The sequence below is a fragment of the Myiozetetes cayanensis genome, unplaced genomic scaffold (genome assembly GCF_022539395.1).
Source record: "Myiozetetes cayanensis isolate MyiCay16 unplaced genomic scaffold, myiCay2020 scf1, whole genome shotgun sequence".
Taxonomy (NCBI): Eukaryota; Metazoa; Chordata; class Aves; order Passeriformes; family Tyrannidae; genus Myiozetetes; species Myiozetetes cayanensis.
Window position 1 is genome coordinate 6370529 of NW_026086604.1, and position 21039 is coordinate 6391567.

General features: G+C 44.1%; 1 protein-coding gene across 2 annotated transcripts in view; it reads left to right on the top strand.

Moving 5' to 3' along the window:
- ST3GAL1 (ST3 beta-galactoside alpha-2,3-sialyltransferase 1) overlaps positions 1 to 21039 on the top strand; it is a 78565-nt gene that overhangs the window by 36499 nt on the left and 21027 nt on the right. Inside the window, exon 2 of one of the 2 annotated variants that reach the window (XM_050317108.1) lies at positions 16408 to 17245. In XM_050317108.1, the coding sequence (XP_050173065.1) occupies positions 16934 to 17245 (312 nt within the window). In that variant the 5' untranslated portion in view covers positions 16408 to 16933. Of the gene's footprint in view, positions 1 to 16217; positions 17246 to 21039 lie in introns of those variants that run through there. The other variant, XM_050317099.1, reaches the window with a different exon arrangement.

Consider the following 21039-nt stretch of genomic DNA (forward strand, 5'->3'; position numbering starts at 1 on the left):
AATCTGCTGAGGGAGCTGGCAAAGAGTGATGGAAACAGCAGCCAACTGCATCTTAAACTAATTTTTACTCCTACCAGGGACGGCTGCCTAACAAGTGCTTGGAGGGCCCAGGCTGAAACACAACCCTGAAAAAGCTGCAGGTTGGAGGTGTGAAGGGGCTGCAGAGGGCAAAGTAACATTTCTGCTACTGCAGCAGCTTCCCATTCCTACTGATTAGCCTTCAAAATGCTGAGCAGCGGTGGGCAAGAGGAGCAGACTCGGTAGCAGAGTTGGGAGCCAGGGATGGATGTTACATTTCTGCCTCAAGCTCTGTAAGGGTAAGAATAAAATGAGTGCCCACAGGCTTACTGACCCTTCTCAATCTGTAAAGCAGAGCTGGCAACAGCACATCTTATGCACTGTAGTCTTTGGAAGGATTACTGGAAAAAAGGCTTGTTGTGAACAGTTGTCATGGGAGTTGAATAACCCGTTTGCTTTGTGCTACCTTCCCCTCCGAGGGGTTACTCCTCCCACATCAAAGGAGAGCCTCAGTGGGTCAGGAAATGAAAACAGAGCTGATCAGTCCATTTCTGTGACACCTTCTCAATGTGCTTCAAAAGCAGTAGTGAGGCCCTGTCTCAGCTGCAGGATGTGTGATGTCCGTGCATGAGTGTGGCAAGAGATGCCGTCAGACCAAAACTGAATGTTGCTGGAAACATGGGGTAAATCGTGTGGTTCTCAGTTTGAGGAAAAGCAAACCAATCCTGAAGGATTCTACTCTGGCTACTTGTGGGCACTGAGTGACAAAAATTGTGGAAAACGGTGAGGGGTGGATGTTTAGCATACCCGAAAAGTCTCATGGGGAGTATCCCAAATGGAAGCAGCAAGTGTTGTGGCTGTTTCTTGTTTGTGATTGCACAGCCGCAAATGCCACCTGGATTTTGTCACTTCAAGTCTGGCTTTTTTTTTTTTCTGTCCAGGACTATTAGGGTTTTTCTTTCTTTATTTGCTCATCAGGAAGACAGCTCTATCTTCATTTCTTAATTAGCTCAGTATTTCTGCACTCATTTAAAGATGTCTGACCAACTTGAAGTAATGTGCAACAGCTGCCAAGCCAAAGGCTTTACACACCAGGACTAAATATCCTGGAGGCAGGAGAACATATAGACACCATGTGTGCTCTTAAAGAGCCATATTGTTTGGGCTTGGGGGTATCACCCACGGGAACCTCACCTGCATGGTGAGGGGGACGTTACTGACAGGCATCTGGGCAGCAAAGGAGCTTTATTCCTCCCCAGTAGCACTGGCAGGGCTGCAAAACTTCTTAATTCCCTCTGTCTGCGGTGAGGACGCTGGGTAGCCTCACCACCAAACATGTAGCTCACTTCCATGGGTTTTGTAAAGCTGTTTCTGAAAGCAAATTCCATTTTTATCCTGCCTGTGCTGAACAAGTTGAACTGTAAATTGTGTTTCATCCCATGGGTGGTACTGCAGACACAATCCTACTTTGATGAGTTAAAGGACACCAAAAACACCCTAGGGCCTGTAGCACTGGGGCAAGGGGTAGTAGTTTTAAACTAAAAGAGGGTAGATTCAGGCTAGATATAAGAAAGAAATTTTTAGGATGAGAGTGGTGAAACAATGACACAGAGAGGTGGTAGATGCCCAATCCCTGGAAACATTCAAGGTCAGGTTGGATGGGGCTCTAAGTAACCTGATCTAGTTGAAGATGTTCCTGCTCACTGCAGAGGGGTTGGACTAGACAGCCTTTAAAGGTCCTTTTAAACCAAAACAATTCCCTGTTTCTAATAAAATTCTATGGGGAGGACAAAGAGCAGTGTCTCTCCTTTTTTTCATACCTTGCTGTATAAGAAGGGTTTTGTCACAGTGGGAGGTTGGTTTGGTTCAGAACAGCGGAAGTTTGGACACCCCTGTGTTCCTCTCACCCTCCTTGCAGGCAGCAGCATGACCCATATAAGGGTTAATTCCAATGGTAAGCCCTGTCAGCAGGTCAGTAAACCTGCTCCCAGCCCCTTCCTGCTCCTAGCTAATCCAGGCAAATCCTCTTTCCTTGTACCTTCTCTTTCTTCCATTACCTTGGAGTAAAAAGATGAGGATGAAGGAAAGGAAGGAAAACTATGGAAACACATTTTAATAATTCTGGTATGTGCATGAGAGCAAACTCAGCCTCCCCAAAGTACAGCGTGGCCCCTGCTGTCCCTGTGGACTTTGTACATATGTCTGTGTGCAGTCTGCTCAGCCTCCACACTCCTCCTCACTAAACCATCTAGACAGTGGCATCCTAGGAGTTTTCCTATCCTTCCCACCATAGAGTCACGTCCTGCAAATAAAGGATGGGATCACAGGCTGAGCCTATTTCCCTATTTGCCTATATCTGGAACCATGGGACGTTCTTCACAGGTTCATTTTGTCTGGAGAAAAGGAGGTTGAGGGGAGACTTTCTCATTCTCTACAACTACCTGAAAGGAGGAGGAGCTAACCACAAATGCCACCTTGATTTTGTCACTTCAAATCTGGTGGGGCTTTTTTGTTGTGTTTTTTGTTTGTTTGTTTGTTTGGTTTGTTTTGTTTCATTTTGTTTTTGTCTAGGACTATTAGGGTTTTTCTTTCTTTATTTGCTCATCAGGAAGACAGCTCTATCTTCACTTCTTAGTTAGCTTGGTATTTCTGTACTCATTTAAAAATGTCTGGCCAACTTGAGGTAAGGTGGGGGTAAGTCTCTTCTTCCAAGTAGCAAGAGATGGAATGAGGAGAAACAGCCTCAAGTTGTGCCAGGGGATGTTTAGATTGGATATTTAGAAAAACTTCATCAAAAAGGCTGTCAGTCACTGGAACAGGCTGCTCAGGGAAGTGGTGGAACCACCATCCCTGGAAGTGTTCAAACAACATGTGGATGTGGCATTTAGGGATATGGCAGTGCTGGGCTAACAGTTGGACTTGATGACCTCAGAGGTCTTTTCCAACCTAAATGATTCTATGATTATTGCCCCCTGCACTGCTGTGCAAGCCAGGGTGCAGCTTCAGCAGCAGGGAGATGCTTGCAAACTTAGCAGGGGAACGCTCTGAGGTGATTCCCAGGAGTTTCATTTTGATTCAGGACTGAAAGAATCTCAGCAGAGTGTTTCATCTGAAGGCTGGGCTTGTTTCAATTTCTTCTTTTAAGATTGTTAATCAAATAGGACTCTGGGGAAGCACGTTTTTTGCTGTTATCTTATGAGCTTGTAATGGTAATAAATTGCTCAGTGAGGCAGGAGAATTTCCTCTACTGGTTGTTTGCAAAGAAGGAGTTAAAAAATTTTCTATTAGCTATGTGTAACTGCTTGGTGCTGTTTTTGCATGGGAGGAAACCTCTCAGCACCTCACCCAGCTAAGCCTCCCACGAGTCTATGAACAAATGTCCAGAATTAAAGCCAAACAGTCTCAGTTTCGGGTGTCAGCCAGGAACTGCACCTCTCTGAGTGGTTGTGAGAGGTAAGCAGTCCTCTCCTCAGCTGCCTTTCTCGCTGATAGCTACGTGAACAGAAATTACTGCAGATATTTGTAAAACTCAGGGAAGATCATTTTGCCTCCATATGCCATGTGCTGTCACTGTGAGCCCCACTGCTGTCTGTCTCACTTTCCTCACTGATTCTCATACAAATCAGAGATGCACCAAATCTGCTGTGCATTTAAACCAGAGCAGGTCAATGAGATTCAGAAGCAAGAAATACAGGAGGCAGGAAAATGAGAACAATTTCCATCAGCTGCAAGTTTGGAAACAGCTCAGCAGCAGTAATGCTGGTGCCTGGAAACTTGGAAACTTCATCTTTTAAAAAAATGAAGATCCAGCAATCTACTGAAGCACAGGTGCCCCTGGTATCCACTTTCTTTTCCTAAGGAAGGGAACTCCCTGGCAACAACTACCACACACTGGATCAATCCCTTGCTGCTGAGTGTGACAACACTTCTGGGGCTGGGGACTCTCATCTCCTTTTAGAGTAGCTTAAAAAGCAATGATACCCTCCAAGGGACGCTGCATCGCCTCCATAAGAAGTCATAGGTCAGTTCTCCTCTGGGAATGTCTAAGTTGTATTTGTATTTGTAATGACTTCCCTTTGGATGCAGTCATTATTTTTCAGCATTCACTTTTTATTTTTGAGCAAGAGAGGCATAGTAAAAAAAGATTAAAAACTCGTCTTACTCTGTTTAAAACCAAGCCAAGCAGAACAGCGTATTTTCCAGAGTTTCTTGTTATACAGTTCCCTGCAAATGCTTGAGAGATTTTAATTAAAGCTAATACGGCTTTTTTTTTTCCTTTGCTTAATAAAGGCAAAGCACAAATAAAAATATTGTAGCTTCCAATTTCAAAGCAGACTTTTTGACACAAAAGGATGGCTCATTTAAGAGAAAACCCAAAGCCCCAGGTCCCTGCTGCCTGCAGTCATTGGGGACTGTTAGTTTTTAGCACTGTGCCCATTAAAACTTACCAGGAGCTTCATTGCTAGAGCAAGCAGTGACATTTTTGCAAGCTCCATTTTAAAGGTTTCCATGAAATTTTCCATCGGTGTGAGTGAGAACACGATCACATTCATTGCAATAGTCATAAGCACAAAACCTTGCAATACCAAGAGAAAGCTTCCCTGTCCCACTGAAAATGGAAGGATGTTTTAGATGAGGAAAGGATGTTGCAATGAGTGTGCAATCCAGTTCTCAGTGTTTGAATGGGAGATGTGATCTTGAACCCAAAGATGGACTTTAGCTTTAGATGTTACCCTGTTGTGGGGTTTGTGCTGACATAGCGCTGATCCACTTATGGTCACTTAATAATAGTGACACGAAGGCTGAAGCTGGGGCTTCTGGCCAGCACCAAACCAGCCCATGTAGGACTGGTGTTTATCTTTTCTTGAAGCAGAAGAAAAAGTTCTTGGTTTTCTAATACACCACCAACTGGGCAAATGCTTTTACAAAATCGATGGGTGATAGTATGATGCCATTTTAGAACTGAAAATTTAAATGCTAAATAAATTAAATCTTCCTCTGCTAATTATTTCTATATGGCTAAATGACACTTTGAATTTCTCTTTGAACCAGAAAGCCCTTAAATATTCAAGGATTGCTGGCTACCTTAGCAGCTTCCCTGTTTATGTGTGAGACATCTAAGTAAGACAAGTGGAAAAAGATGGCACAGTTTTGCGCACGTCTCTGTGTGTTTCTCCAGCATTCAATTATCAGCACCCACAAAACTCAGTATTACCATTTTTAATGCACTTTGGGATGCCCAGCTGAGTGGCTGTATGTGCAGCTCTGATGTATGCAAATCCATTTTGCATGCAGCTCTTGACATATCTTCATATTCAGGATTATGGGAAGCCTTTTCTGTGCGACTTTGATGTATGCTAATCTTTGTTTCTCTAAAAACACTTTAAAAGTTCCAGACAAGTAGACCAAAATTTCTTCTTCACTGAAACCCTGTGGTTTTTCTGTGCCCAGGCTCCCACACAGTCCAAAGCAAAACTTCTACCCACGGAGCACCAAAGGGCCATATGAATATGGCAACTGGGCAGCTACTTGTATACCATCAGGTACTAGAGACAAGCTGAGATCCAGCAGTCCTCTGGATAAAAGGCAGCCTGAATCATCAGTTTCTTTCTTGACTGTCAGCTCCATTGTAGATGTAGGGCAAAAGCTGGAATGGGAATGTCACCATATGCCCAGAGGCTGGATAAGACCCAGACTGGTACACACAGTACAGTTGGATCCAAACAGGTCAAGTACACCTAGTAGGCACATAAATGATCCATCAATTAAAATGGTTGCCTAATGACTTTGTAATTCTGGCTTGTAACACAGTATATTAATTATCAAATGTGTTACTTTTATCTGTGATATATTTTATTGTATTATTTATAGACTTCTTATAAACTTTCTATGGCTGCCAAGCTTGAAGTAGTGTGCACAGTAGATAGAAAACTTGGGGAGTATTATTTTGTACTTGCCATAGTTTGTAGTGGCTGCCAGGTCCAGACTATGCATAGATGCTAAAACACCTCTGAATTTAATTGCGGGTAGTTTGACACCTTTGTAGCACCATAAAGGCTAAATGTAAATCCCAGGTTAATGAATGAGAAAATCCCCGTGGTGTCATTAAATCTTCTCCAGAGTGAATTCAGTCTGCCCGATGAATAAATGTTTAATGCAGAGCCGTGTCAGATGGTGCCATCGATTGTAAGAGAAACGCGGTTGGTTTAACGAGGATCCCATCAGCGTGAGCTCGAGTTAACAGCCTCTCAGTGCCAACAACTGCTTGGTGTTGCTTCAGGGCAGGAATCCCAGTGAAGAGAGTCAGAGATGCTCACACGGAAACGTTTCCTAGGTTTTAGGGATTATTGACAATGCCATCAGTTATTATCATGATTGCCATCTAATCTTTCTCTGCGTTTAGAATTGTAAATGCCTTGAGGGTTCCTGCATTGTGTTAATCACCCTCTTAATATCAGAAATTAAAGTTCCTTGCGACACATTCTTTGAAGTCCTGAGCAACCGTATTTATAACCACATACATTTCCCTACAGTTTTAACTAAGAATTAGATCGGTGAACATTTTTGAGCTGGATATTTACAGTGTAGCAAACCACCTACGGTGTTACAGGGTTTTCATGGCCAGTTTTTGGTGGTGGAGGCGGGGTGGGGCTTACGGGGCTGGCTCCTGTGAGAAGCTGCCAGAAGCTGCCCCTCATGTCCAACACAGGTACCTGGCACCCAGTCAGGGCCAACCCACTACACAGCTTTAGTTCAGAGTGTTCTGCTATCTTAAATAATCCTATATCCTCACCTGTAACCCTAGGAAATTAAAACAAATGTGTGTACAGGAATTCGCTTCTGCAATATTTTTAACTTGCCTCTATTTCTACTGCTGCTGCCATTGTTAATTTGTCTCTGTGTATTTGAATTACCTGAAAGTAGCATTTTTACTGTCTGTTGGGAAGAGACTAGCAAGACTTTAAAAAACAATCCATAGTCATCCCAATATGAAGGTAAAACCAAAAAGAATAAGTGAGAATTTTTTTCATCTTTCTCTTACCAGGAGTGAAAATAGAACTTTTTTTGTTGTTTGGGTTTTTTTTCTTGTTGTTGCTTGGATTTTTTGTTTCGAATTTTTAAATGTTTTGCTTTACCATTAATTACACATTTTCTACAAGAAGTTTTTTTTGTGAAATGAAAACTAGATTTTTTTCATTTAAAATGTCAAAGATCCTTTTTTTTTGAAGGTTTCTTAAAACAGAAAATCAAGATGGAAAATAGATTCAATTTTGACAAACTGATTTGAAAGAAAATAGAAATATAAATAAATTGTGCTTAAAAAACTCCTTACCAGCTCCAATTCTAGACTTGTACTGTCATGAACCACTTGAAAATTCCTCTAGTTGCAATCACGTATAGGTGTCCTGGAAATCCCTTTGATAATTCTTTTTTTCCCAAGCAAAGAGTAGTTGAGCTTTGATCCCAACCTACAAATCACCTAAAGGCATGGGAAGGATGTGAAAATACAGGGGCACTCTTTCCACCATGGACTCGGGCACCAAAGTTTGTCAACAAGAATCAACGGCAATTTTTATGTGTCCAGTTGTCTGCTTTGATGTTTTCAAAGAACTCTTTGAAGTAGAGTAATTCACAGAAATAGAGTGAATGAATTTTAGTGAGGGAGTGAATTTTATTTTAGGATTTTCATCATGAAGTTAATTGTGTTCACTGCCACAGCTTTGGACTCTCAGCCTGCTGGCCAAAAGAATCCCATCACAACCCACTGGTGGATATTGGTCCACCACAGAAAAGCCCTCATGCAGCAGTATGTCCAGCACTGCAAACTACTGGATAAGAAAGGAAAAGAGTATTTTTTAGGAGCTTGTAGCAATATATTTGCTTTTTAAAACATCACTGTGTCTCTAGGGAAGGGGATAAAAGAAAATAAAGTGCCACCAGTTAAGCAGAAGTGCCATTTTTTCATAAATAGAGTGTGTGCAAGGAGGCAGGACTCCTCTGAAATCTCTTTCTAGCAAGACAGGGGTTGTGGAACAAATTCCTACCGGCAGCTTACTTTTCCAGTGTTGTTTTTCAACACATCCCTGGTGTGACCTGGCAGACTCCAGCCTCTTGGCTGTAAGTGCTACTCTTCACTGCTTGGCTGGACAGTGCTGTCATTCCAGTGTTCCTAGTTTGTCCTGAAAGTATTTGAACTGAGGGTGGGTCCAAAGGAATAGACCATAAACAGGTCAGCAGTGGAGCTGCCCGTTAACTTTGAATTAATCTCCCTTTTCACTGGCCTCTCCCAGTTTATCTCACGGTTGTTTCATGGTATGATGTGGCTGAGTTCTCTCTTGGCACTGTAATGACCTGGAAAACTTAACACTAGGCTTACCCTGGAAAGCTGTGGTACCTTATCAGTGCTTTTTTATCTTGAGCTGGCATGATACCAAGCCTGAATGCAGTAACAAAGGGCCACTATATAAATAGTGACTTATTCACATTGTAGTTCCCACTGGCAATAAATTGATCATGAGTTTATCTCCACAGTCTCAGTCATCCATGTGTTTCCGAGTGATAAGTGATACCCAGGTGAATGTCATCCTTGCCTAGCTGGTGACACCAGGGGAGGGAGCCAGGCTCCCCCAGATGAGCTCCCCCCAGCCCAAAACCATTTCTCCTTGTCCTATCACTATAGGCTCTACTAAAAAGTCCCTCCCCCTCTTTCTTAAAACCGCCCTTTAGGCACTGGGAGACTGCTCTGAGGTCTCCCCAGAGCCTTCTCTTCTCCAGGCTGAACAAATCCAACTGTCTCAGCCTGTCTTCAGAGGCGAGGTGTTCCAGCCCTCCAATCGTTTTTGTGGCACTCCTCTCAACTCACTATAACAAGTCCATGTCTTTCCTGTGCTGGGGACCCTACAGCTGGATGCAGCACTGCAGGTGGGGTCTCACCAGAGCAGAGTAGAAGGGGTGAATCACCTTTTGATGCAGGCCAGGACACAGCTGACTTTCTGGTCTGTGAGCATCTATTGCTCCTCCAGTACCCTAAGTATTCTCCTCAAGGCTGTTCTCAATCCCTTCATCCCCTTGTCTGTACTGATACAGGGTGTTCCCCTGGTGCAGGTGCAGGACCCTGTACTTATTCTGGTTGAACCTCATGAAGGAGATTTTAGAGCCAGACAACCTTTCAGGGCACTTCCAGTCACATTCAAAGAAAAATTTCCCATTTTGCCTGAGCACATGAGTAGGAACTGGAGGACACTGTAGCCCATGGAGGACAGCACAATTAATCCTGGATATTAACACTACAATTTCTCCAGGATTTGCAGGAGTCAACTCTTGGTATGTGAGGGAGGAGGAGGTGGTGGAGGAAAAAATGTCTTCACCATGGTGAGAGCTGGCAGGGACGGCAGCTCTCAGCATCCAAGGGTACAGGAAGACTCATGACCTTTTCTGAACCAGATCCTCCAGCTCTTTCTTCAAACACTCCGAGGTAGTTGTCATTTCCAGACCACTCAGAAACAAGCCTGATAAAGTCTTCCAAGACAAATATTTATTTTGAGGCATCGGAATGCAAATTCTCCACCCAAGTTTTTGTTAAACTCGTACACATCTTGCACAAAAAGCTTGCCCTGACCATGCAGACCTGTTATGCAGGGCAGGCTGTGTTAGAGTACCAGGGAAATTCCCTATCGACCTGGCCAGTCTGAGCCTACCGGAAAATATTGCTCACAGATAAGACACAAGTAGGTAATGATTTTTTTTCAGATGGCTGGCACCTAAAATGCCATGCAGTTACACTTCATAAACCCCCTCCATTTTTTTCTTCTATTCACTGTGATGGATGAAACACTGGCCAATAGCTGGCTTCGAATTCAAGAAGCACAGTAGAGCTCCTGCCTTCAAATTTGTCTGAAGCTACCTTTTCTTGTGGCTTAAAGATTCCTGAATGCTTCTGCTGATATGATTAGTTTGATTTGCTTGGGGTGAATATTTTAATAAATTGAGAGTGATACACCAAATGTCTTGCCCCACTTTGATGCTGAGACCCCGTTTGACAGTTTTGACCCTGTCAACAGATTTATACCTCTCAGCATGATCAGGAATGGGCCAGAGGAGTTATAGACCATTTTTTCCCTGATTACATGGCAGGTGAGACTTTCTGTGGCTTTGGACACACAGGATGGCAGCACCTATGTCATGCATGTGAGGATGTAACAAGGGACAGGAGGTAGGAGCCAGTTAGCTCTGAGAAACAAAGCACAATGTGATTTAAATTAAAGTCATAGAATCATAGAATGGTTTGGGTTAGAAGGGACCTTAAAGATCATCTAGTTCCAATGCCCCTCTGCCATGGGCAGGGACACCTTCCACGAGACCAGGCTGCTCAGTTAAACTCCAGTTAAACAAGCCTTGAACATTTCCAGGGATCAGGAATTATATGGAATCCAAGTTATGGATGGATGGAAAAGGGCAAAGGGATGTGGCAGCTTGTGCTTTTCCAGAATTGTATCCTGTGGTGGCTTTTGGTGTCTGAGAAGGACAGGGCTCCCTTTGCCTGACAGAGCTGTGGAATCACACCACGGAAATGCTGAAGTGGCAGGGGATGTGCTGGGGCACAGGCAGCACCCACTCACGTCTGCAGCTCACATGTGGCCTTTGATGCCTGGTGAGACTGATCTGCTGGAGCTGAAGGAGATGGATCAGAGGTCTCACAGGGTGTCTCAGTATCATCCATGCTTCTGTCCTGTGTTTAACTCTGAGTGGCTGCCAGGCTGTCTTGTAATTCACGCTCTGTCTAACACAGCAAAAGCTTCTTGCTCAGAAGTCTCTGGTGAGGTGTCAGACCAATGAAGTGTTTCTTTCTAAATGTCAGCCAACTCCAGTCAGTGGGAGGCAGCCAGTGATGAGCCAGGGTAGGGCAGAGAAGCTTTGTGGTTTAGAGTGAAACAGTCCCCTCCATTGTTTCTCTCCAGGCCTAAGCCCAGACCTGGGGTGGAAATTTATGTGTATTTTTCCAGGGATATGTTTTTGTTGCCCTAGAATGATGTCTTCCAAGACTGTTCTGGGCCTCTGTGGGCATAGTCAGGAAAGATTTAACCTTCCATCTTTTCCCAGGCCAGGGCTTTGAGACCAGGAGTTGCTCAAGTAGTTACTCACAAGGAATGTGGACAGGAAGAAAGTCCCAAAACGGCAGAAAGGATGCTTGGAGACACACTGTTGGTGTTGCCAAAAGGGTTTATAACAATATAGCTGTCAGTGGCTCAGCTGAGAAGCTAATTCATCTCTGAAGGATTTACAGGGCAGGAACCTGAGCTGTGCTTCTGAAAATGGGCACTTGCAGTTCTGCCACCGAGACCTTTCTAGCTCAGCACAGTTTCTAGAAGTCAAACTGCAGCAAACCTTGAACTTGATCCTTGAAGTATAGAGTTTCCAGCTGTAAAATACTGTGGGATGTAGAAGGGTTCTGTGATGACCACCATCAATCATGAGATTGCTGCAGGAGGTCACGCTGCCCTATCCCAGATTCCAGCAGAGCAGGTGGGTATGGGAGTTTTGGGTCTAAAGCACTGGCACCTTTGAACAATTCAAGCTGTGAATGGAACGCTGGCAGTATCTCTGTACAGGGATGCTGCTCTCTATTACCTTTGTGCTGTTCTGCCTCACAAGCTGTGTCTGGAAAATGCTGGCAACCTCAAAGTAGAGAGTGCGTTTCACACCAATGTCTTAATGTGAGTCACAGACCAGAAAAGCTGGATCCTGAACCATCAGCATGTAACACAAGTTAACAAAGATCTCCTCAACATGGTGCTGGTACAGAGCACTTTTTTTCTAGGAAAATGGGCATCAAAAGTAGTCAAACACCAGTGTACTAGGACATTTACAATGTGGGGGGATGAGTAGCAGCATGGTGATTTTTTTCTCAGTGTTTTTTTCATTATTAATTTCTACATTCTTTCTGTTTAAGGTCCACCTTTTCAAAGAAAGCAAAAAAAGTAACCATTGTGCTAATACTTTGTGGCTGACCACGCAGATCTTACATAATCCCCAAATGCCCTTCCCCTGCACCCTGTAAGGTGTTCCATGCCCCGAGGCAACAACACATCTCAATCCCAAAGGCAGCACTGACTCACCTGGGTGAGTTTCACACCTGAGGCTGAGGCTGTGCAGGGCCAGCCCTGGGAGACACCCAGGCAGGGTGTCCTTTCTTCTGAGTCCTTATTTCAGGTTCCCACCTGCCTTTGCCCCTGGGCTCCTTTGGACTGGTGCACTTTTATTTGTTGATGGCCCCTGGCATGGACCTGGTAAAAGCTGGAGCAGGGTTTTATTTAGGCTCCCCATACTGCTGTTTTCTTTTTGTGCTCCTCTGTGGGTGTGCAGATGAGCTTTTGTCACAGAACCTGACAAGTGCAGTGGGAATACATCTTATTTGTAGGTGGATTTGTAAAAAAATATTTCCTGAAGGTGTTAAGAATTGCTTTATATTAGTCCATTGAACCGATGTGTTTTTATCTTTGTCTGTTAATTGCCAGATTGGCAAGGGACCAGGGACATTCTTCAGACTGTAAGTTTACAATGCAAATAAAATCTACCTTGGAGGGAAAAAAAAATTGACAGAGGGGAAAAAAAGTTCTTTCTGTTCCTTCTCTCTAAAACATGAGAAGAGAGTGAAGGCAAACAATAGCAATGGATTGACCCTGGTATATTTTACAACATAAAATGTAGACAAAAGATTAAGCTCTGCACTCATTTGTGACCATTTAATCACAATGGACCCACTTCTACGCTTGTGACAGAGCTTGGAGGAGCCTGCCCCCTCTTCTGAACCTGCCTCCCTCTGCTCTTCCTGGAATGTAACCTTTCACATTTTGCCTTCATTGCCCATCACTGCATGTTACCAGCATAAATAAGTTATCCCAGGGTGTACAAAGGTGTCTTACGTGGGGACAACAGGATACCTCGGAAGGGGGAGGAGGGGGAAGGTAGCAGGCAAAATCCAGACCAGAAATAAGACCTTAAGCACCCAATCACTTAAGGTAGCTTAACCTGCTGCTTGCATGAGCTAAGCTGGGATCTCTGCCCACAGGCACAGCCACAGGCATGCAGTATTAAGCTCTATTTATCTCTCAAGGGACTGTAGCTGGGAGAGGGCTGGGCATAAATCTCTGTGCCTGAAGTCTCTAGGATTTTTTTCTGGGTCTCTGAGGCCAAAATAACTTGTGCACAGGTGTGCTAATGCCAAGGTCATGCCAAGGTGTGTTGATAAGGGCCTTGTTTGGTATCATGCTAACGGCTTAATGTAACTACCACCTGTAGTATCCAGAGGTAGAACATCCCCCAGAACAGCTGGAGTTGGCAGCCCTGAATGGTTTCGCAGACTAGTCCCCACCCTTCTCATGTCCCAACACCTTAGTGAATCCTTTGGAAACCCTTTGCAAAGATTTATGAGTCGATTGTGAGCAGAGGGAGATTCAGGGACAGTCAGAGATATGGAGCAAGATACTGTGAAGAGTACAAGTAGTGATGTCTGGGTTGGATCTTATGTGTGTTGTAAGAAAGGAAAAAAGTCCTGGTTCAAGTCACAGTGAACTTGAAAAAGGAAGCATTTTCCATTCACAGAGTCATAGAATCAACCAGGGTGGAAAATACCTCAGAGATCATCAAGTCTAACCCTTGATCCAACACCACTGTGCTTACCAGACCATGGCACTAAGGACACATCCAGTCTCATCTTAAAAACCTCCAGGGATGGTGAATCCACCACCTCCCTGGGCAGCCCATTCCAATGCCTGATCACTCTCTCCGTAAAGAACTTCTTCCTAATATCCAACCTAAACCTTCCCTGGCAGAGCTCAAGATCATGCCCTCTTGTCCTACGGCTGGTTCCCTTCATTTCAGTCTTCCTTTTCCTCAGGCCCTAAATCACATATGCAGTCCCCTGAGCCTTTCTGTGGGGTTATATTTTCTATCACGAGTATCCATAGGAAATGTGAACATTCATAGGAAACTAAGTAACAAGAATTAAAATAGAGCATGGGGTGTTTATATCCACATGAGAAAAAGGCCTTCAGAGTTCTGGTTTCTCACATTCCCATCACATGTTATAAAAGACAGGATGATTAAGAGTTTGAAGACATAGCAGTCCACTGTGTAAACACTGGTTTGGTTCTTTTTTTCTTTTTCTTTCCCAAATTGTAAATATAACTTTAACCTTCGCTGAGTTACAAAAATTAAATAAATTATTCTGGTGAAATAAGAGCTTGTTTTGGAGGCCAGAACTGTTTTATGAACAATACTCCATTCCACAGGCTTTTCCAAGAAAGGCTGGATAACCCCCCTCCCTACTCCTCTTAAAAATATAACAGAAGAGCAGGAGTTGTGTTTACAAATACTGACTTTGCCTAGCGTGGACAGCAGTGGGGGTTCGACTCCCCAGCATCACAGCTCTTGAATTATCCACTCCATAAATGGAGAAATAATTTACTTCTGGGATTCGGCATGTTTTGGGAGGTGTTAGAGGTTGTGTTATTGTTTAGACTAACAACTATATCCAGGCTAGTAAAGCAAATGTGTTTGGGGCTACTCTGTGGCACAGAGACCAGCTGGCGTGGATGGGGCTGTGCATGGGGGCTGTTCTCCCAAGCTCCCTTTCTAAATCTCCAAGTCACAGTGACAGCATCCCCATCACCTCTCAGGATGCAATTCCTGAATTTTACCTGGGAATAGTTCAGAAAACTCCTGGTTAGTCCAAATACTTCCCTCTAAAACACTAAAACAAGCGCCTGATGGTTTTCTGGTGCTGTGTGATTTACCATGGAAGGAGCATGAGCAGACAGGGTTAATAAAGCCTTTTGTTATCCAGCCTGACCCACTTGTCAGCCCTTGAGCTCCTATAAATGCAGTTGGAGGGGCCAGACTTAATCTTGAGGCATTTGGCAAACAGCAACTAATTGAAGGGCACCTGCTGCCCATCACGTGCAGGGAGAAACCGGGAGCAAAGGCTCAAGATCACGGTCTGAGGCTCCTGTCTTCGGATCTGGGACTTGGTAAATATTTATATACTACCTCTAAAATCCAAGTCTATGCTGTTTCTAAGATGCCCTGTCAAACTCTTTGGAAAAGCAGTTTGGCCTGGGGCAGCTCCTCTCAGATCCCCAGGAGAGGAGCCAGCAGCAAAGCTGGGGATGCTGTGGCTACCAGCTGCTCTTGCCCCATGTCTGGATAAGCATCACATTTGAGTGATGCAATGAGGGGGATCCTGCATCAATGTGGCACACAGAATGGGTTAAAATACTGGGGTTTAATGGTAAAAGTTGCAGTTTTGCTCTTTGTTTGTTGGCTGGAAGCCTGCAGCTTAGCAGTGAATGAGACTTCTCTCACTGGACTTTTGCTTATTCATAAATTGGACATATCCTGACACAATTGCTTCTCTGTGTTTTTTTTTTTTTTCCTAACTTAAAAAAAAAACACCCCAAACAACAAAACAACAAAAACAACAACAGAGTGTTATTTAAACAATGGCACTTTTGGGACATCATGAAGAAATTTCCAGAGTTTTAAAAGTAACATGTTTTTCTTTCCATAAAACAACGGCAATGTGGGAAGAAGGGATAATTTTTTGACTTTTAAAATCTTGTTTAAATCACTGCTGCCAGGCCCAGGCCACCAAGAGGGGAAGGGAGAGCAGCTCAGGGTTCCTCTCTATCCCCAAAGCAGTTTCATGCCTCTCTACCTCTCTCCTGGGGTCTCATAGGAACTCTCTGAGACCACAGGCTGCCCTCACCTACCCTTCCTTGGCAGGAAAAACAGCAATAACCCATGTGAAACAAAGGCTATTTTATACTTAGATTTCCCCTCTCTGTCCCAGGACATGATGGCTGTTCTTGCTTGGCTTTCTCTGAATCACAAGTCCAGTTCCTATCCTTAAGAAATTAAGCTGGGTGGGGGGAGCAAGAGAAAGGAAGTAATTCATCTTTCTCCCTATCCTGCTCCTCCCTCCTTTGCTGGGTGCTTTTTCTTCAGCTGCTCTCAGTTATGAATACTTTGCTGCATATCTTGTGGCTATCAAGGTCATCCTGAAGGAAGGTGGTGAGTCATTGCCATTCAAATAGCTACAAACTGTAATTCAAATAAGGCCAGAGCAGAGCAAGGAGGCTGATTCAATACAAAGAGACTCAATGTCCACAGGTCGATGCTCTGCCCTTTCCGAAATTTCACCCTGAAACTTCTCAGTATGCAAATACTGCAGCAGAGCTGGAAGCTACTGCTGCTGTGTTCAGGTCTCTGAGCTTATCAGAAGTTTCAGGATGGACAGAGAAAAGCAGAGAAAATGGGTTGGGAGGAATGCGAAAAAAACAACCTGAAAATTATTTTTCTTTTTTTTTTTTTCTGTTTGTGTGTCTCTAGGTTGCAAACTGCTCTCCGTGGCTTAAATGGACATCAAAGCATGTCTCTCTGATGGGATGTACATCCCCAGATGATCCAATCCCTCAAGAACTAATTTCCAAGAAAAAGAATAACCACCCTCTTCTTTCTACAATTTACCTGTTTTAATGTGTGGGTTACCCTCACGCTCAAAACCTGAATTTTAATGCTGATATTGCTTCCCTTTAAAAATTCTGGTACACGGAAAGACAAGGGTCTGTCTCCATTAAACTCTCATCAGGAGAGGCTAGCAGCAGGACACAGAGAGGTGGAAGGAACTTGGAAGCACTCTGAGAAGGTGAAAGGAAATACTCAGCTTTGCCTTTTTTAAGCCCATTTGGGAAAGATGAAGCTTCTTCCCTTATGGATGAAGGTATTGGAGTCAGCCTGTTCAGCCTAAGCCCGGGGTGGTAACTGACCAGTGCCTGCTGCACCCTTTCCTTTTTGCCTTACACTGGACCCTACATTGTACTTGGTCAGCGTTGGTGGCAGAACCCGCGTGGGAAAGATGGTTGGCGTAAGGAGGAGAAATGTGAAAATGTTTACATTCGCCTTTTTGCTCATCACGGTAACGTCGTTTCTGCTCAACTACACACACCAGGTGACCACGACTACCTGGGATCCCAGACACCTCGTCGTGCAGTTTTCAGAGCAAGTGCAAAAATTCTTCAAGTACCCCACGAGACCTTGCAGCTGTCACACGTGCATTTCGGAGATGGGACATTCCCTCTGGTTCGATCAGAGATTTAATTCTACTATGCAACCCTTCTTGACCTCACAAAATGCCTTGATCCCAGAAGACAGCTACAGGTGGTGGCTGGTAAGTGGGAGGCGTGGATACAGCCCAGAGTTTGGGTGACAGTCACAGTTTTTCAGGCTTCCAGTGATGCTGAGCAGATAGTAAGAGACGGTTTCTGCCAGAAGCACTTGCTGTCTCAGCTGACAAGGAAGGCAGGAGAAATTGGGTGTTTGTGCTGCTGTTTAGTTCAGAGGGGCTCGGAGTTCCCATTTGTATTCTCCAAGCTAGAAAAGTCCCTAACAGAGTCAGGTGGTAAATCCATAATTTGCAAATGTCAATATTGCCGTTTTCTTCCTTCTCTTTGAAAGACCAGACTTCATAAGCCGGCTGGTTTTGTGTCAGATGGGCTTTTTGCCATCGGTCGAGGTAGCAAAGCAAACTCGTTGTGAAGTGTGTAATTCTCCTGGGGCTGTCCCTACCATAAGATGTGTAAATAATTAGCAGGATTAAATGCAAAATGATTAATTCCATGTGTATGAAAACATTCTCCATTATGGCTGATGATGTAAAACAGGCCTGGAAAACACATGGGTGGTTATGGGTTGCTGGGAAGGAGCAGCCCCAGTATATCCTTGAGAAGGGTGGTCCAACCACCCTTGGAGCCTGATCCAAGTACCATGAAAGCTAGTGGATACCTTGTTCAAAAAGCACAGAAGGGAAAAAGGTCTGTCCTGATGTTTTACCCAATAAAAGCCCCTTTTATATTCTCTTGAAACAAGACCTCAGTTGAATAATCTACTCGTGGCCTGCACTGCCAAGCAACTAAAGCACAAGTTCTGTGAAATCACAGTTGTATTGCGCTTGTTTTCCCCCTCTTTGGGAAAAACAGTCCCCTGTGCCTTTCTTTGAACACACAACAGCCTCCAGCTTGGTGTCTTGTGGAGATCACAACCCTTGTTATTTAATCCAGGGCTTTCAACCCTTCCATGGCATCCTGAGGGGGCCTTTCCAACAGGCACCCACTGTTGCAGTGGGGAGGTTTGGGTTTTGGAGGGAATATCGAGTGCTGTGGGAATGAGGCTGTATTGGATTTATCACTTCTCACTTCTCTGGCTGTTGCATTTACCGGTGAAAAAGAAATGCCATTGAACTCTGACAGTCTTAATTGTTGTATAAATGATGTGATCATTTTATGATGAAACTGTTGTTTTTGCTATGTGTCTTATGTACTCCAGAAGATGTATCCTTTTATCTGCTCCTTGGTCATGACTGATTTTCTCAATGCTTGCATTTTTTCTTGAGGCCTCTAGACACTTTTCCATGTGATCCCCATGTTTCCTAGCTGGGCTCTGCTGAAGTTGTGAGAAGGGAGGATGGCAAGCTCAGGTCCTAGTTCCCCTTACCCTGGCTCGAGATTTCACCAGGGACCTGAGCTGATCTAACAACTGGAAGTTTTCGGAGGAGGGGCATACCCCAAATTGAGCTTAGTAGATTGCTTACACAGCACCCTAAGTAAAGCCATGCTGCATTCTGCATTCAGAACTCACTGATTTAAACAAGAGGTTTAAATGCATTCTCTCTTAAAAAAAAAAAAAAAAGAAAAAAGAGAAAGAGCTTGGGACACTCAGTACAGAAGTCTAAATTTCTGATTCTACTTATTGTAGTGAAACTGTGAAAAGAGTCACAGAATGAATTAGGTTGGAAAAGACCTTCCAGATACGTCCAACCTACGACTGAAGACCACCTTGTCAACTAGACCATGGCACTGATGCTGTGTCCAGGCTTTCCTTAAACATCTCCAAGGACAGTGACTCCACCACGTCCCTGGGCAGCCCTTTTCAATATCTAATCACCCTTTCTGTGAAGAAAATCCTCCTCATGTTGAACCTAAGCCTCCCCAGTGCAGTTTTAGACTATGTCCTCTTATCCCGACCCTAATTGCCTGGGAGAAGAGACCTGGGTTGTAGCCCACCTGGCTACAACCTCCTTTCAGGCAGTTGTGGAGAATGATAAGGTCACCCCTGAACATCTTCTTCTTCAGGCTAAACAACCCCAGTTCTCTCAGTCACTCCTCAAAGGACTTGCACTCCAGGCTCTTCACCAGCTTCATTGCCCTTCTTTGGACTCACTCCGGGACCTCAGTGTCCTTCTTGAAGTGAGAGGCCCAGAACTGGACACAGGAGTCAAGGTGTGGCCTCACCAGTGCATTAAAAATTCAGCTCAACCTGAAACGGATTCTTTTGGAGGAGGTCTGTTTCTCTTTCAGCAAAATGAACAAAACAGTGACTTTCAGAGCAGTCACAAGTCTCCCCTCCTCTGCCCCAAATAAAAGCTTTTCACTAATTTTCAGAGCTGTCTAACCCTATTTTAGTGTTTTCATTCTTTTTTTTTTCTAATTCAGCTCAAGTTCAAAGGGAATGTACCTCTTCAGAATACAAAATCAAAGCATTCTTTTTTTTTCAGATGGTAAAAATAAATCTGTTAATATTTTTAGACATTTTCTATCTTCAGCCATGATGTGTGAAATTTTTTGGTGTCCCCCAAAACTGCATTGTGTATTGGAAGTCAGTAGCTTACTGGAAATCTTTGCCCTAATCTATGTTATATGGCAAAAGTGCCCTGACTCCTCTGAAAGATGGTCTTGGGTAAACCCAGGCATGATGTAGCCTCACCTCCTCATTGCTGCTGATTTCTAATGTGCATGTTGCTTTGGTTAAGCTTTCTCAAGACAGTCAGTGTCATTTCTGCAGTAAATAACTCCCAGGTGCATCCTGACGGCACTCCCTTTTCACTGTTCATTTTTAGGTTCGTCTTCAAAGTGATTCTGAGATTTCAGCCAGTCTTTAAGAAAACATTGCTCAAGGCCACGCTTTACTCTTGTGGGCTTTGCCAATGCAGTAATTTGTCACTTTTTACTATATTTGTACATAAAGATGAGGTATGAGGAGGACTGAGATTGTTCAAACTTCTATTGAGGGGAGAAATGACTGTGTTCGCTCTCAGGAACTGCCCTCAGACAGTGTGGTGGTTTCCTTATGCTGTAACTGAGACTCTGAGGTGATGGTGACTGCACTGGAGTTATTAATTACATGGCTGTGACTTTCCTGTCATGGGATGTGTTTGGACTAAATGCAGGCAGAGCCCTTGCTGGAGAACTGCCCGTCTACCAAGCTTGGTCTACCCTCCCTCTTTCTTCAGCTGTGTCGCTGAACATGTGAATGTTATTCATCTAAATGGTCCTGCAGCATTAGTATCCCTCCACTGCTAGGACAGTGAGGACTGATTTCAGAGACTATTGATCAGTATTGGAGACAAAGTGGCATTTGGGGCCAAAGAATGGGGTTGTTTCACTTGCTTACAGCTCTTCACATGGCTGCCAGGCTGCTTCATAGTTTATTTGGAGAATATATGGCTTAAACTCTTTCATCTTGGTAGAACATGGCCTTTTGGAAGGAAATATGCCTGCCTACTCTGAATAAAGTTGTTGATCCATACTGGATTTAGTACTACCACCTGTAAAGGTGGGAAGGAGCAGGGAAGAGAAGGTCAGTGCCACCATCCCTGCAGCAGCTCATCCTGCTGCACGGGGCAGGGCTGCTGTGGAGAAGCACCTGGAAGTGTACCTGACTGTTTCTGTGCTCACGGAAACAAGGGGGATGTTGTCAGGAATGCTCATTGCTTTTCATTTCCTTAAATCTACACAGCTGATAAACTCTGCCTTCATTGCTTTTGTCTGGTAGCAAATAATGGCCCAAATTCTCCTCCTGGGTACACCACTGCAGATTCTCTGTGCTCTCTCTGACTTGAAGCTGAATTCAAGTCCTCTGCTTCTGCGGGATGATCTAGGCCTTAATAACACTCCAGGCTGTAATCAT